This window comes from Chenopodium album, chromosome 25 (genome assembly GCF_948465745.1).
Source record: "Chenopodium album chromosome 25, dcCheAlbu1.1, whole genome shotgun sequence".
Lineage (NCBI taxonomy): Eukaryota > Viridiplantae > Streptophyta > Magnoliopsida > Caryophyllales > Amaranthaceae > Chenopodium > Chenopodium album.
The window spans coordinates 17,466,502-17,483,736 of record NC_137858.1 but is presented as its reverse complement, the minus strand read 5'-3'; the positions used below and the strand labels follow the sequence as shown (position 1 = coordinate 17,483,736).

General features: G+C 36.3%; 1 protein-coding gene across 1 annotated transcript; it reads left to right on the top strand.

The window, feature by feature from the left end:
• The first annotated feature begins 15,915 nt into the window (after positions 1 to 15,915).
• On the top strand, positions 15,916 to 16,940 carry LOC145615458 (uncharacterized). Its single transcript, XM_081670529.1, has one exon. The coding sequence runs from the start codon at positions 15,983 to 15,985 to the stop codon at positions 16,673 to 16,675; it is 693 nt and encodes a 230-aa protein (XP_081526655.1). The 5' UTR covers positions 15,916 to 15,982; the 3' UTR covers positions 16,676 to 16,940.
• The last annotated feature ends 295 nt before the right edge of the window (positions 16,941 to 17,235 follow it).

Below are 17,235 nucleotides of genomic sequence, written 5' to 3'. Positions count from 1 at the left end.
AAAAATGAACTAGCTCTTTCTCATGACATGTCAATAATACTTAGTTTTAAGTGTCCAAGGCTTGAAATCACATAAAAAGAGCATTTTACTAAGTTTCAAAACGCATTTTCATCTAAAATGACCCAAATAAGGCTTATATGACTTTTACTTTGCCCATTTTCTACATTTCTTAACAAATGAACTTGACATGTCAATAATACTTAGTTTTAGGTGTCCAAGGCTTGAAATCACATAAAAGACCATTTTAGTAAGTTTTAATACGCATTTTAATCCAAAATGGCAAAAAAAGGCCTATATGACTTCTATTTTGTCCATTTTCTACATTTCTTAGCAAATGAACTAGGTCGTTCTCTTAACAAATGAACTAGGTCATTCTCGTGACAAATTCAACTTAATAATTACCATTACGTAATTAAAAATAAAGGTTTATATATCTCTTCGGAGACATCTAATAAAATTGTAACAATATAGAGAAAGTGTTAACGACCCTAGCCCCGTGTTGAAGCAAGTTCCTTATGTTGTAAAACATAAATTTATTCCTTATTTGCGTCGGTCTCAAAACTAATACCTCACATACTATTCAATGTGGATATTTTTTGTGGTAGTGAACTTATTAATTGACATAAAACGCTAATACCTTTGTTGGTGTCACTATAACTATTATAACTAAAACCTCTTTAGTCATAATAAATTGAGAAAAATTGATTTTATATTAATTGAAATTAAATCTCAACCTCTTTAAAAAAAATACCAGAAACGCCGTTAACAATCTTAAGCTTTGAGGAGGGTAATAATCATAATATCCCTTCTGTTCTTTTCTTTTTCTTTTATTGTTTTTTTATTCTTTCCACCACCTATTTTGATAGCATGTTCTTTTTTTTTTTCTTCTCACTTTTGCATTTTTTTTTTTTTTTTGAAGGCAAGCTGTGAGATTCAATATCTAAAGAAGATCAATTTCCGCCGAAGTTAATAAACTTTATAAAAAAGGACCCAAAGAAACAAACTAAAGCTGATCAAAACTAGCCCGGCCCGGCCTAATTTTGGGCAAGTTTTGGGCAACATTTTCTGGCCCGAATTTTTTATTTTATTGGGCGGGCTTGGGAATGCATTTTTTTACGCTATTTTAATTCAATTTTTTGGCCCAACCCGAAAATGGCCCAAAAAGCCCGCACAGCCCGACTATTTAGGACATGAAAATTTTGGCCCGAAGCTAGGCCCGACCCAACCTGGCTTGAGAAATGGGCAGATGTTTTATGCCTCAGCCCGACCGGCCCATTGATTAGGTCTAATACAAACTCATTACAACCTCTATTGTCCCATCTAGTGCACTATATTATGAGGTAGAGTATAACCCGCCCGCTTTACATGAGAAATTAAAAAAGAACTAAAATTGGAAGATAGTTTAGTAATATAATCATACAGGAGGAAAATAGGAGAGAAGCCTTTAACATTAATTCAAACAGCCTTCACCACATTCATAGCATTAGTTTCAAGCTGAACATCATTGTATCCCAGTCTCTTGGCCACGAGCAGCCCGTAGCGGCAGGCAGCTGTAACACCCCCAAATCTCCCTCTACGGAAGTACTAGTATAATAAGTATAATTATACCGTAGAGATAGACTTAGGCGTATTACCGCCACGTGATTACGCAAGGCTACTCAAAATACTTAACTCAATAGCAAAACTTTGCAGCGGAAACTTCAATACTCCTCTTTATTAATAATTATAAAAATAGTAACATTGTCATGAATACTCTAAATAAAGACAAGGCCAACATTTCTAAACTAGGTGAAGCAAATCCCGGGACTCACATATGCTCATTCATGACTCCACCTGAAAATAGTCAACACTGCTTACCATTACGGTAAACAGAGCGAACCAAAACAAATAAGAAATACGGATTAGCAAATTATGCTAAGTACGATAAGTGCAAGATAATGTAAATTCAATTTAATTGCAAACATGCTTTAAAACCAATTCCAATAATTCCAAAACTCATGATGTAAAACCAATTCCAATGATTCAACATTCAAAATAATTGATAAACCAATTCCTTTTTGAACCAATTTCTTTTTAATCCAATTCCCCACCCAAGTGTGCACACCCCCCAAGCCAGTCTCCTTATTTTACAAGGCTATTCTTGAGGAAAGACCCAGTCATACAAAGTCCAAGTCCTTATCAATAAACCAAATCCGCATAGTGGGATTACCAACATGCTTATAAAGCATTAATAATAATTCATGGTTCAATAAATTCTTTTCAAATCCAATAATTCCAATATAATTCAAACTCCTTTTTAATGATTCCACATACTTTAAATTCAAAACCTCTTAAATAAATACTTGAAAAATAAAAATCTCATGTTAATAACTTTCAAAATCAATAACTCTTCCTTGAAAAACCTTCTATTTAATTCAATAAACTTTTCAAATCAAATCCAAACATGAGAAGTAATTCAAACCATTCAAAACATGATTTAAAAATCAATCATTCAAAATACTTTTATCAATACATCCAAACATAATTTATTTCAAAATCATAATTCAAATCAATTTAATTCAATCACCAATCAAATCATATAAAACATGTTATTCAAACCAATCACTTTCAAAGGTATATAGCCACCTAACGTACCTTGATCCTTGCTTAGCAAAACATACCAAAAGAACCTCATGAATCTTGATAGAACACACCCTACAAATAAATATAACCTTAATCAATATTAGGTTAACAAATAATTAAAAACCCCCAACTATATGTACATGAACCTTTTAATTAATTTCTCATAAATATCATAAAGATATAATTTTATATAATTAAAACTACTCATAATAAATTTTATAAATCCCCCATAATAATAATAATAATAATTGAATAAGAGAAGAGAAGAAGAAAAGATAAGAAACCAAGGAAAAGAGAAGAATTGGATTTGCGTAGGAAATAATAGGCAAAACTTGCAGAGGCTATAACTCCTTTGATATAGCTCCAAATTGGGTGATTCTTGAGCCTAACCTCAAGGATTTTTTGAGAGGAACAACTTTCTGTGAAACGTCAATACCTCAAAAACTGACCAGAAGTGCCCGAAAATTGGCTTCAAAGATAAACGGGATGATTTGTGTAAAATTGAGGAGAAGAAAAGAAGAGAATTGGTGTGAAGAATGTGAGAGGTATGAAGGGGTATTTATAGGCTAGTATGAGCATGAATTATGGTAGGAAAATATAGGAAGAATTATGGTAATTAGGGTTTAAGAGATTACTTGGAGAAGTGAGTAAAGAAATAAGGAAAGTTCCAATATTAAGGTGATTGTGTATAATTGAATATGGAAGGTATGTATGTCATGAAAATATAAAGGAAATTGGAATTACTTGTGGAATAATCAAGAGGAACAAAAGGCAAGAGAATATGATGATTGGATACTAAAAAGAAGAAGAATTAAAATTAAGGAAAATAGGAGATTCCCTTACTAGTATTTAGGAAGATTTTGCTCGGTTTAAGGAATAAAAATAATTGTGTAAATAATGTAGAATAATTAAATAAATAATTAATTAATTATATACCAATTATTCACCAACAATTAACTAAGAAATCAGATTTTCTATACATAGAAAATCCGAATTTCCTAGCTAAATAAATGGGAATTTTCGGCCATTTAACAAAATATAATTTTGCTTTAATTAAAATATCTGAAATATGTAAATAATCCGGGTTTTAAGATAAGATAAATGGATAATAAATCTTATCGAAAATAATGATTAGTTTTCAAAATGCTTTTGGCGCCAAAATTCAAATATTATTTTGGCTCCAAATAATAAATTTATTAAAATACCCTTTTTATAAAATACTTGTTAACTAATTAATTAGAAAATACGTATGAAAATACGGGGTATTACAGCAGCAACTTCAACGCACTCAACATCCCACCCAACCCCCTCTTGACATACTACGGCATCAATTACAGCTCCTTGCTCATTCCTGATCACAATCCCCACCCCGATTTTAATCCCCAAGTGAGCATCGCAATTTATTGCAGTGCCATGAAGCCCAAGCTAGAGTGGCGATTGTAACAAGATTAGGCCTTGATATATTATTGGAGAGCCATAGCAACCTCTCAATGAAGCAGGAAGTCGGGGCCTGCTGGATTTGAGCAATAAAAGGACAGGCAACCCAAATCTCCATAGCTGGTGTGCATTCAAAAGTAGCATGAATTATTGTTTCCTTCATGGCCTCACAAATTTAACAGGTCTTGTCTGCTGCAATATGACGATATGCTAGACGTTCTTTAACCGCGAGAAAACCTTTACATGCCCTCTATAAAAAGTGTTGCAATTTGGGGGGGGGGGGGGCGGGGAGCACATTAGAGACCAGATTAGTCTCCATACCGTATCCATATCCACATTCGAAGCTGAAATCAGGGACTTCTTGCTCAGCTAGTACCCCAACCTGACACTATATTTGCCATTCTTCGTGGGCCATCAATACATTTTATCAAGAGAACTATGAGATGATAAAGGAATAGTGAGGATTAAACTCTATCAGCAACGTTGAAATTGTTGTTGATGACAATAATATCCCATGAATTGCTACTATGATCTTCCAAATCAATAACCCTCAAGTCCATAATACTAGAAGCCAACGAGGTTGGCACAAGCGCTGATGTGTTCCCTAGCAACCACGCTTCACACCAAACTTTGATCTCGCTTCCATTTACCATTCTCCATTTAAGGCCCTTAAGAAGTAATTCTTTTGCGCCCCACATGCTTCTTCAAGCATAGCTGGGGTCATATCCCCTACTAGCCGCCAATACATCACAATTTTAAAAATTCTTTGCCTTTAGAATCGAATGGATAAACGTGCCCGGATTGTTATGTAGACGCCCAAGTTGCTTAGCTAGGAGGGCTTGATTGAAGCATTTAAGGTCTCGGAAACCCATCCCCTTGAAAGCCTTAGGCCAGCAAAGAAGCTCCCACCTTTACCAATGTATCTTACTAGTGGACTCTGTATATCCCCATCAAAATCGAGCTAGCATTGAGTGAATCTCATCAATAAGACCCTCCGGAATCTTAAAAATACTCATCATGTAAGTCGGGATTGCTTGAGCCACCACTTTAATCATCATGACTTCTTTACCTGGCCGTGACAAAAGTTTCTCCTTCCACCCCTGTCATTTCTTCCATAGTCATTCTTCTAACTCTGCAAAAATCACTTTTTTCGATCTTCTAATAATATTCGGCAATCTAAGATACTTCTCATGTCGTTCAACTTCACGAACCCCCAAAATATCAATAATTTCTTGCCTTCGAGTTGTACATACCGTTTTGCCGAAGAACACTTCAGTCTTGGTTAAATTGACTTTCTTGCCCGATGTTTTCCTATATGTGCTAATGATATTGTCTATAGTTGAGCATTCTTGCGTACTAGCTATGGCAAAAAGGATACTATTTATTATCAGCAAAATATAGGTGCAAAACTCGAGGCGCACTCTTGCATATTCTAGCACCATGAATGAGATTCCGGTTGGCTGCCTTTGTAATCAGAGTTGAAAAAGCATCCGCACATGACCAATAGAAATAAGTACGAAAAAATAGGATCGCCTTGCCGCAACCCCCTCGATGGTATTACAAACCCTAAAATTCGACCGTTAATCTTGAAATAAAAGAAAACACTGTTAATACAACACATAATCCGTTGAATCCAATTGGTTGAAAAACCCAATTTCAGCAAAACGTTCTTCAGAAATCCCCATTCCACTTGATCATATGCCTTGCTCATGTCTAACTTCATTGTAATATTTTCATCCTTCCCCTTCAACCCCTTTTCATCGTATGAAAAATCTTGAATGCTACAAATCTATAATAGCATTATTAATTATCAATTAGACAACGACTGTGGTACAGAAGCACTCTGATTTGGAGATATAATATCACCCTATTTTTTTTTTAATTTATTTGCCAGTAATTTTGAAATTATTTTATAAATAACATTGCAACAACTTATTGGTCAATTCCGAAATCATTTTTGGATCATTGCATTTCGAAATAAGAAAAATGCAAGTATTATTTATCCCCACAATATCAATTTTTCCTTTCCACCAATTATGAACATAAGCAATAATATCAGGACCGCCAACATGCCAAAATTTTTGAAAAAATAATGAGTGCATACCATCAGGGCCCGGCGCCTTGTTTGGGTGCATTTGGAATAAATTATCCTTAATCTCATCACCTGTGGGCTCACGGTCTAGTACCAACTTCATTTCTACTGTTACCATCGAGTCAAGTCCCTCCATTGCCCCCTGAAAGCCAGGTGGAGAGCTAAGCTAGTTACAAACAATTTAGAGAAGTAGGCAGAAATAAGTCTCTCTATATCAACTATGTTCGACATCCACTCCCCATTATCATCAAACAGACCCCTTATTCTATTCCTAACTTTCTGCTGACTTGCTTTGTGAGAAAGTACTTTGTATTTTTATCACCATCACGGAGATCATTAGCACGAGCTCGAGAAAACCAATATGATTCTTCAAGAAAATACAAAGAGTAATTCATCTGCTAATTTGCAGCACCTCTTTAATTTTTCACCATCCATCTCCCCTTCTTTCAACTCCTTCATCAATTTTTTTGCCATCTTAATTTTCTTCTTGATAGACCCGAAAGTGAGTGAAGCCCAAATCCTCAACTTCTCCCCACAAAACGCCAGTTTTTGCGGCATACATAAACCACCAGCCCCTGCCCATGCGCCAGAAACCACCTCGCCACACTCATCCTTTGACATCCAAAACTGCTCAAACTTGAAGTCCGTATAACTCCTCTCATCAGCTTGTTTCTCCTCGGTTGTCAAAATAATTGGGAGTGATCCGGCTTTAGAATTGGTAAGTGTCGAACTTCATAATCCGGGAATAAAATACACCAACTCTCATCAGCAAGGAAGCGATCAAGAAGTTCTCAAACAAAAGTAGTCATGGAATTGCCCCTCTCCATGTAAAGGTACAACTTTTAAACCCCAAATCGCGTAAAGCACATCTATCAATAGACTCTCGGAAAGCATTCATCAACCTCTCATTTCTTGGCACTCTACCCTCCTTTTCCAATTAGCTCAAAATCTCATTAAAATCGCCAAACATAATGCAAGGGAGATTAGAAGCCATTTTTATTTGTGACATAAGTGAACACGTTTGATGCTCGTTTAATTTGCTTGTTCCGGCCCATATATACCAACGGCTCGCCAAAGAGGAACATTATTAACATCGAGCATATTTACATGAAAGTGGTGTAAAAAATACGACACAATATCAACATTCACATCTTTCCACCATAAACATAAACCCCCCGAACTACCAATACTACTCAAACAAAGACCATTTGAATAGCCACAACGATTTCGAATTTCATTCAAAATACTAGCATCAACTTTAGTTTCCATTACATAAACCAACTCTGGTCTTTCCCTCCAACAAAGATCTTGGAGGGCTCTAACTGACCTCAGGTTGCCAAGCCCGAAGTAGTTCCAAACTAAGATTTTCATTATTTTTCGGGGGCTTGGTTGACTCTATATGGCCAAGACCCTATACTTGAACATTATCATTACAAACAGTCACAGACTCAACATACTTTGTTTTTAATTATTTCCCTTCAAATCCCCCTTACACCCAATAACATCACTCAACAGATTCTCACACTTTCTTTTTCCCCCCACCTAAGCTACCCCACCATCAGACATATTAGTATCAAAGTCATTCCTAGCACACGTCTCTCCACTCTTTTCCAAGAGCTAGATTTCTTTGTAACTGAAAGAGACAAGGGAATGATCGGTTCCCCTAGTTGCTCTTGTTGATAAGTCAACGCATGAGGATGTAGATTGTCATCATTATTGGCTACCTCAAGTAAAGTAGCATTAACAATTGTATCCTCAAATGGAGACTCACACCCATCTTGAATCTGAAAAGGTCTCAGCACAACCTTTTTGCTCTTTGAGTCAGTCACTACCCTCAACGCAGCTTTTCTGGCCTTTGGTGAGTAAAAACTATTGTTTTTTGGAGAGTTGAACAAAAACTTACAGGCTGCGCCACGAGGCCCCAATCGAATAGCCTGCGGGTCACCATAAAGAGGTCTGCAAAATCTTTACCCCGGAACAAATTCTCAAGCCACCTCCTCTCCTTTTCACGGTCAACATCATGTAGGCGTCGTTCGAAGTGCGCCTACATTGAAGCATGTGTGAATATGCTTGGCACTCATAGGAAGTAGGCATTGACATATGCGATTAGGGACAACAATTAGGGACAATTAATGTAGGGAGCCACCAACAAGTTTTTAAGGAACTTGTAAACCGTTCACAGATCATTTAAGGCAACCACGATTAAGGGACAACAATAGACAACAACGATTGACCCGTGAAGGTTACACCCCATTCATAATCCATGAGATTACTAACTCTATATGGTTCAGAACCACGAAAGGAGGGTCGGGGATGATGGTACGAAGTGAGTCATGGAGTCACATTCGCCCGTATTAGCCTCTACTCGATTTTTATAGTGAAAAGTATTCCTGTAATCTCAAAGGCATACAAAAAATATTCAATTTGTTCCAAGCTATTATTATGCTAAATTGGTTGAATAGTGATCATTTTGATTTAATAAGAAGATTAAAAAAAATTCTAAACCGGTCATCCAAATTATCTTATTAAGCGTGATGATTTTCAGTTACATATTCTCTTTAAACATGAAATATGGTGATCATAATAACAATAGAATAACTTTAATATTGGAAGCAATTCAACAATAATATTGTGAGTCAAATCAAATCATAAAAATAACCCTAATCATGATACTATTAACAAAGAGTAATAATAATAAGAGTAATTAAGTGATTAATTACTCACTTTCCGTGTTTTCTTGAATTTTTACATCATGAATAAATTGTTAGTATCTTCAATAAATATATAAATCAATTTGAAATTAACTTAAATAAAAGTAGAGTTAATTTGGTCCAAACCCTCAGTTAATTATACCTTTCACGCCTTGGTTTAACGACGTAACCTTAGGTCAAGTATGGACTCCTTGAAGTGCTTAGGAGAAGTATTAAAGAAGAATAAGGAGGCTAGAAATTAGGTTAAAGAGGGAGAGAGAGAATGATTTTTTGGTATAGGGAGACAGAGAGTGATTTTTGGTGCCCCTAAACTGCAGATTTCAGGTCTGCACTTATAAAGGAGACGAATAGGGGGATGCACGGAACCCTAGAAGAGATAAGAGCCGCAGAAAGACCTTAATTTAGGCCACTTGACATGGTCAAGTCCACCGTGGCACGGTACACAATGTCGTGTCGCGGTGTGCAATCTGCCCAAATCGCATCCAGATTCATAAGCGCGTGAGAAAACGCGGAAAAAACACTGAAAGAGCACCGTGATACGTTGAAAGTTGTTGTTTCATTGAACCAGGCACCGTGCCACGTCAGATTTTGTCGCGACGCGGCGTTTTTACATTTTGCGCGGTAATTATAGTTTTTTACGCGTTTTTAAAACTATGATAACTTTTGATCCGTAACTCTGAATAAGGCATATAATATACGTTGGAAACCTTAACAAGTCTACTTTCCAACAAAATTAGAATAAGGTCAAAATCATTTGTAGATTTCAAGATATGGTCGTGTTAGTGAAACGGTGTCGGTTTTGGGCCAAGTTTAGTGTTTGGCTCATATCTTCTTCGTTTTAAATCGGAATTGGGCATATGATATACCATTGGAAAGCTTATTGAAAGGCATATCTAACCAAATAATAATTGGATCAAAATTATAGGGCCACAAAATTAGTTTCTCTTGGTTTTGTGATGTGGATACGAAAAGTGGAAAGTAAGCTATAATTTGGGAAAATAGGGTTAGAATTGAGTTGGTTTACCAAATATGTTAAATGGAAATATGGATTTAAGCACTCCAAAGATCAAATACTCAACCCGATCAATAACAGCGATGAAAGGTTGTTCATCATTGGATTTGGTTTTGGGGAGACATTTTTAAGTGTCTATAGAAGCCCCCACTTTGACTGAGTTTGTCGAAACGTCAGTTTTGAAAACCAGTCAAAATAGTCAATAGGGACGGAGAATGATTTAAGATGTTATGCGATCCTAAATCACTCTGTATACGCCGATACTTGCAGAAAAATGTTAATTCCACAAATAAAAGAGTAAAGGAATAGAATGCATATCTAACACCAATGTATCGGTGACGAATATGCTTGATGGTATCTGAAACCAGTGTATCAGTGACAAATGAGTTTGGTAGTTTTCTACGCTTGAAAAAATGGAAGTTGATAGATGATAAAATTGCTGACTTCTTCGCCTTGAAAGGTGGCAACGACTGAAAATTTTCCATGCTTGAGGAAAAACATGTCTGATGATGAGATTGCAATTCTCTGTGTATCGAGAACCTTGCTTTGTGAATCATCTTTACCTGGGAGATGATCACTAAAATGATGATAGTTCGCTTGTCCCCGAACGTGGGCTGTTGATGGTTCGCTTGTCTCCGAACGTGGGCTGTAAATGGTTCGCTTGTCCCCGAACGTGGGCTGTAAATGGTTTGCTTGTCCCCAAACGTGGGCTGTAGATGGTTCGTTTGTCCCCGAACGTGGGTTGTATATGGTTCGTTTATCCCCGAACGTGGGCTGTAGATGGTTCGCTTGTCCCCGAACGTGGGCTGTAATTGAAACCTACAAAATGAAATTTGCCAAAGGACGTGATTGACTTGACCAACTGACTTGACTAAGCTTGACTTGACATGACATGACATGTGTATGACTTGTGGTTGTGTGTGTATTGAGTGTGATTTGATTGTGTGTGCAAACACAAGCAAACGGCAATGCAAAAGCAAAATTTTTCTGTCATTTTTTTCATGAGTTGAGGACACCAACTTTCTCCCGAAAAGAAAGACGTGAAAAAATGAAGTTTTGTTTTTTAACTTCCCTGGATGATAATTTTAAAAAAGTTTTTGAACTTCCCCAAAAGAAAAGACATGAAAACGGGAAGAAGTTTTGAACTTCCTCGTTGAGCAAGACGAAATGAATAGCATGGATTTTCTTCTTGCCAGATTGAATTGCTCGTCTTGAGTATAATGTATGCATGATGTATGTTCTTAGGCCAAGAGGCTAAGGACAATTATATCATGTGACACGATAGATGAATGAACTTAGGTCATGAAGTTAAGCATCATATATGGTGTAAAGAAAGGGATCTTAAACGTCACTTAGGTCTAGAATTTAAGCACGTATATAGGTAAAGTGAGTGCTGAAACTGAATGTTGCTTAGGTAAAGGAGCTAAGCACGCTATGCGATGCATGAAACAATGAATATTACTGAGGTATGGAAGCTAAGCAAATATACAATGTTTTTTTTAATGAATGTTGTCTTGAAAGATGATGAAACATGTACAGTGTTGAAACAAGATTTCATGATACGGGGTTCCTAAGGGAAAGATGATATGATCATGTATGTGTGAGCGATGTGTGTGAGAGTGATACTAAGGTGAGGCTGCAAAGGCTATGGGGATGGAAAGAGATGTGAGGAGAGTCGAGATGGTGACTCTTTTAGGTTGGTTAGGCTAAATGATGTGGGTTCAAGCCCCCAAGTCTAGCTCTAAATGGGTAGGATAAGCATTGGATATTATTTGACTCGATCATGCATGGATATGAATATGAATGTGGCCGCACCTCAATGTGAGGTTTCCTACGTATCCGTTAAAAATCAGGCCGAACGTAGCTCTAACCGAACTTTGCACAAGTGTATGTGCGCTTTAAAGAGGTCTTTTGAGGGTTGCAAAGTGGTTAAGCTGATGGTTTAAGGAAGAAAGGGGTAAAAGGCTCAAGACCCGAGAGAAGCCCCTAAGATATGCAATTATGTATTGGACTTTGCAAGTTTTATTTTTCATGTATTTTTTTGCTTTGAATTTCTTTTCTTTCTTTTTTTTTTCTTTTGAATAAATGTTGACAATCTCGGATCATGCGATCTATCACTCACTTAGCATTCATGTTTCTCAGGCACGGTACCAAGCACTCGATGAGAGACGTAATTCGAGACGTGTTCGTATCTATGACATTAGAACACTTGTCTTTAAACATTGTTTTTTATTTATTTTGTCTTTTTTTTTGTTTTTTTTCTTTTTATTTGAACTTACTTTCTCACTGTTACACAAATTGCACAACTTCCCATCTCAGGGTTAAGTGAATGTAGGTTGATTTAATAAGGTCAATCGTTAGACGAGGCTTAAAGTGGTTGATGAAGAAATGGATATGTGATTGAATAGTTGATGGGAATAATGGGTTGCAAAGGTGCCTCAAGTCATTGGTGTATATGTACCTTGTGTTTAGTTCGGCGATTGATTTCCTTTTTCATTATTACTATTTTTTTCTTTTTTGCAAATGACATGATCGAATGCAAAGGAAAGAAATTCTCATTAATGGAAAAGGTTTGAAACATGACACATAGACACATGGATAAGGGGAACCTATGCTAGACTTATTAGGGGCAAAGGGTTGAAATGAAAGAAGAAAAGAGCGTGAAATCTTGTATAAAAACTTGTCTTGTACTTCGTCTTCATGGTTGCTTATGAATTAATTGTTACTGCCAGTAGGGACAAGAAGTTTGTTATTGCTGATGCTTTGATTGGAAGAAAAGAAGGAAGGAATAACGTTCCCTTTATTCTTCCAACTCTTTTCTTGTGATTTTTGTACTGTGGAAAAAATGAGCTCACTTTATGCCTTGACTCAAAACTCGGATTGGAAAAGAACAAAGAGTACATGAAAGAATTTTATAAACCAATGGGATATACTCCACTCATTCCTATTACGACGGAAAACGACGCATGCATGGTCCTAATATACGATCATAAATAATATAGTGCATTACTTGAAGACAAAGTGTGCGAAACAACTCAACAAGTGTGACTAGGTAAGTTTATAAGACTCGTGGTATGATCGCATGGATAGACATGAGGACGTTGTGAATAAACGAAGGACACAAGGACCAAATAGATAGCACGAAAGATTAAAAGACAAACTAACTTGATTAATTTTGTCTAATTTTAATGTTTATGCTATTTACTAGGTGAAAACAGTCCATTGACAATCGTTAGCCATAAATAAGATCAACCAAAATCAATGACAAAGAACACATGTTAAGGTTAGCACAAAAATCACAAGAGACTAGGAAGAGGACTAGGATTCTAGAAGAGTTAGAACTCATGGGTTTAAATAAATAAATAAAAATCTATATTCCTATATTACGAGTTGACATGGATTTAAGGACTAAGAGAATTAGAAGATTGGCTAAAACTAGCTTGACACGAAAAAGTACAGAAGAAAAGGAGGTTGGACGCTAAAATGACACCTAAACCGGACGGGCTATAGTATATCAGCTGTAACTTTGTCTCTGTGATTCTGATTGGGACCAGACCAGCGCCAAATGAAAGGTAAAACTCGGGGCTACAGATCCACATTGGCACGACACGTAACTCTTTCTAGAACTCTAGCTATGACCAAAACAAGTTTCCTATTATGCAGGATACAGGAATGAAAATCCGAGTTGACTCAAAATTTTTTTAAAAAAAAATCTATGACTCGACTCTAAATATATATAAAAAAAAGGGTTTGATAAGAGAAAAAAATAAATAAAATAAATAAAAATTAAAAAAAATGCACATATAAGCACATCGTCACACATGGTACAATGAAATTCGCAACCTAAAGTCAAGTTCTATGTTTGACTACGGTCAAGCTTATTTGGATGCTAAAAGAGTACCATGGTTAAGAGTTTCGACGTGTTAGCAAGGCAGCCTCCCTTGAGGGTGTATGACGACGGGCTGCTCCGCGAGTTCGTGATGAAATCGAACTCAACTCCATTGTTTGGGTGAAATTAAAAACTCGGATGAACCCGGCCTTATTCCCATGAGCGTTTTTGGTTGATAGAGCTTAAATCCCCCGAGCTAGGCACGTACATAGAACACGTACTATCGTGGAAAAATAGGTAACCTAAATTGCATATGCATATGTGACAATGCCAATTAAATCGCAGGAATACAATTAAGTCTCATCCACTCATCTCAATTAAATACCGATCACTCAAATCGATATATAAATAACCAAGAATCCTCCCTAGTGGAATCGCCAAATTGTAGGCGTCGTTCGAAGTCCGCCTACGTTAAGCATATGTGAATATGCTTTGCACTCATAGGAAGTGGGAATTAACATATGCGATTAGGGACAATTAAAGTAAGGAGCCGCCAACAAGTTTTTAAGGAACTTGTAAACCGTTCACAGATCATTTAAGGCAACCACGATTAAGGAACAACGATAGGCAACAACGATTGACCTGTGAAGGTTACACCTTATTCATAATCCATGAGATTACTAACTCCATAGGGTTCGGAACCACGAAAGGAGGATTGGGGATGATAGTACGAAGTGAGTCATGGAGTCACATTCACCCGTATTGACCTCTACTCGATTCTTATAGTGAAAAGTATTCTTGTGATCTCAAAGGCATACAAAAAAATATTCAATTCGCTCCAAGCTATTTATCATGCTAAATTGGTTGAATATTAATGCAACATATAATTTTTAAATATTAGTGATCACTTGATTTAATAACAAGATTAAAAAGAAACCTAAACCAGTCATCCAAATTATCTTATTAAGCGTAATTTTCAGTTACATATTCTCTTTAAACATGCAATATGTTGATCATAATAACAATATGATAACATTAATATTGGAAGCAATTCAACAATAATATCGTTAGTCAAATCAAATCATAATAATAACCCTAATCATGATACTAGCAACAAAGAGTAATAATAAGAGTAATTAAGTGATTAGGCTAGGTGTATGGTGCACCCGGGTGTATGGTGCACCCGGGTGTATATAAAAAATTCCACTATATTTTTCATTATAAAAAAGAAGATGAAATATATAATTAGATTAGCCTTAAACTCATTACGCCTATTTTAATAATTTAATTTTGTTAGACTATTTCCAACACATTTTCTAGTTTTTCTATAGCGCTGCATTTTAGGTTTCAATAAATCTACACAAGTAGTGTAGATAGTTCTCCATCTCCCTATTGTGGAATGTTCTCCGTCACCCGATTGTGGAGTTTCTCCCTATGGTGGAGTCGTTTGTTTTTGTTAATATAATTGTTTGTTTTTCCGTTAGGGTTTATATGTGTGCCAGGGCTTATAAAAAAAGCAATGATCCTTTGCCCTATTATCAGTTCATTGGTAAAAAAAATTTCGAAATCTTAGCAATTGTCGAATTCTCAATGCGTTCAAGCGAATCATATAATAATCATCATTACGGCTACAATACATCGTTAGACCGTCTATTCGAAAAGGTTGTACTACACTGCAAGATCTTCTCAACGATCGTTCCTTTGATGAAAGAAACTTTTATTTGATTCTATTTTATGTATTTGTTAATCAGATTTTAGTGTGTAGATGCCGAATGGCTTTTTATTAATGAGTTGATTTTGTTAAAAATAATTTAATTTTGTATTAGTCAACATTATATCTCAACAATCTACTGATTAAAGTGATATCCTTACATTATAAAAGGTACAAAAATATTTTTATGAACAGATACATCCTACAAATCCTACCTCCTAGATAATTTTATTTTATTTTTTTTTTTTCCAAAGAATAGTTACATAAAATATTAGAATAAAATACTCACAAAGAACATTTGCTCCAAATAACCAAAAAAAACAATATCGATTTACTTCTTTAAAAATCCCGAAGCGCGAACTACGAAATTTAGCGAAGCGCGCAATATTATAGAGCGGGAGTTTTACCGCCACATATTTCCCGCCAAACATCTTCACTCTCACCTTAATCGCTGTTCTATATATTAACACCATCTACACTCTAATCTCCAAAACCTACATTATCTCACACCTTACAAATCTCAACAATCTCATCTCTCTTACCCACAAAACATCCTATAGCAGTTGCAATGGTAGTCCCTCTTCGACCTGCCCGATTCTACGGTCGCAGCCTTCCCCGGCCTAGGTTCTATACTGATGTCAAGTTCAGTGATAAGCGTGTCGATCCACCGATACCGGTACTCGATCCGCTCATGTCTTGGGCCAATGAGGCTCACTGGTCCATGGGTGGTCTTTGCTTGAATCGCCTCCGCCTTCAGGGGAAGATTGAGGGGAATGTGGAGAAGCTTAGGAAACAGAGAGAAAAGTCTTTTAAATTGAAGATGGAGAATAGTCCGTTGAAGGGTGTTGATTCGCCTCCGCCTGCTCCGATTGCGAAGAAGCGGAGGCGGAGGGTGAAGGTGGTGGATGAAGAGGAAGAAGAAGATGTAGATGTTAATGATGAGGACGATGAGGAGGATGAGGAAGAGGAGGAGGTTGAAATGGAAGTTAGGAAGGCGAAGCGAAATGGAGGAATGAAGAAGAGGAGGAGGCTTGTGAGGAAGCTTGGGGATGATTTTGAGTTGGTTGCTGATGCAAATCGGAGGACCCCATTGAAGGATGTGAGCAATGGTGGTGGGGTTTTGGAAGGCGGTGTCGCCTTGAGGACTAGGAGCAGAAGATCTATGGTGTTGAATGAAGAGGATGATAATGAAAAAAGTTCTATATCTGAGAAAATCAAAGAAAAGGATGTTGTGTCTGTTACTCCTAAAAAGAACGAGTAAGAAAAATGGGGATAAAAAGGGTTCTGTTTCTCCAAATGGGTCAAGGAGTTCTCCAAGATTGAAGCAGAAATCGAATTAGTTTTATTTTAGAATTTGTTATGCTTAACTTAGATGTGAAAGAAACTTTAATTTGGTAGGATTGATGTTTATATTAATGGTAGAAAAAAAATATGTAATGAGGCTATTTTGATTGTTGAACTATCAATGAAATGAAAGTGATGTATCCATTTCATGGACTAATAGTTGATCTTGGTTTATATTGATTTATGTATTGATTTTAATTAATCAGGATGGATGTTTATATATGTTGCATATTGAACAGCTATGTTAATGCAATTATGCAAGTAAGGTATTGGCTAATTGTTTTAGATGTCAATTGAATTAATTTGTGCTTTTTGTGGTGGGTTGATGTTGGTCTACATTGTGCTTATCATTCTCAAGTTTCTGAGTTTTTTGTTCATCCTTCTGAACTTTTTATAGCTTACATGTAAACTAAAAGAAAACCTGGTGTAATATAAGCATTTTGTAAATGTATCTTCTTTTACTAAATTTAAGGGCGA

Bases quoted from the DNA above. Each gene is read 5' to 3' on its own strand.
- LOC145615458 (XM_081670529.1), top strand. From the start codon at position 15,983: ATGGTAGTCCCTCTTCGACCTGCCCGATTCTACGGTCGCAGCCTTCCC.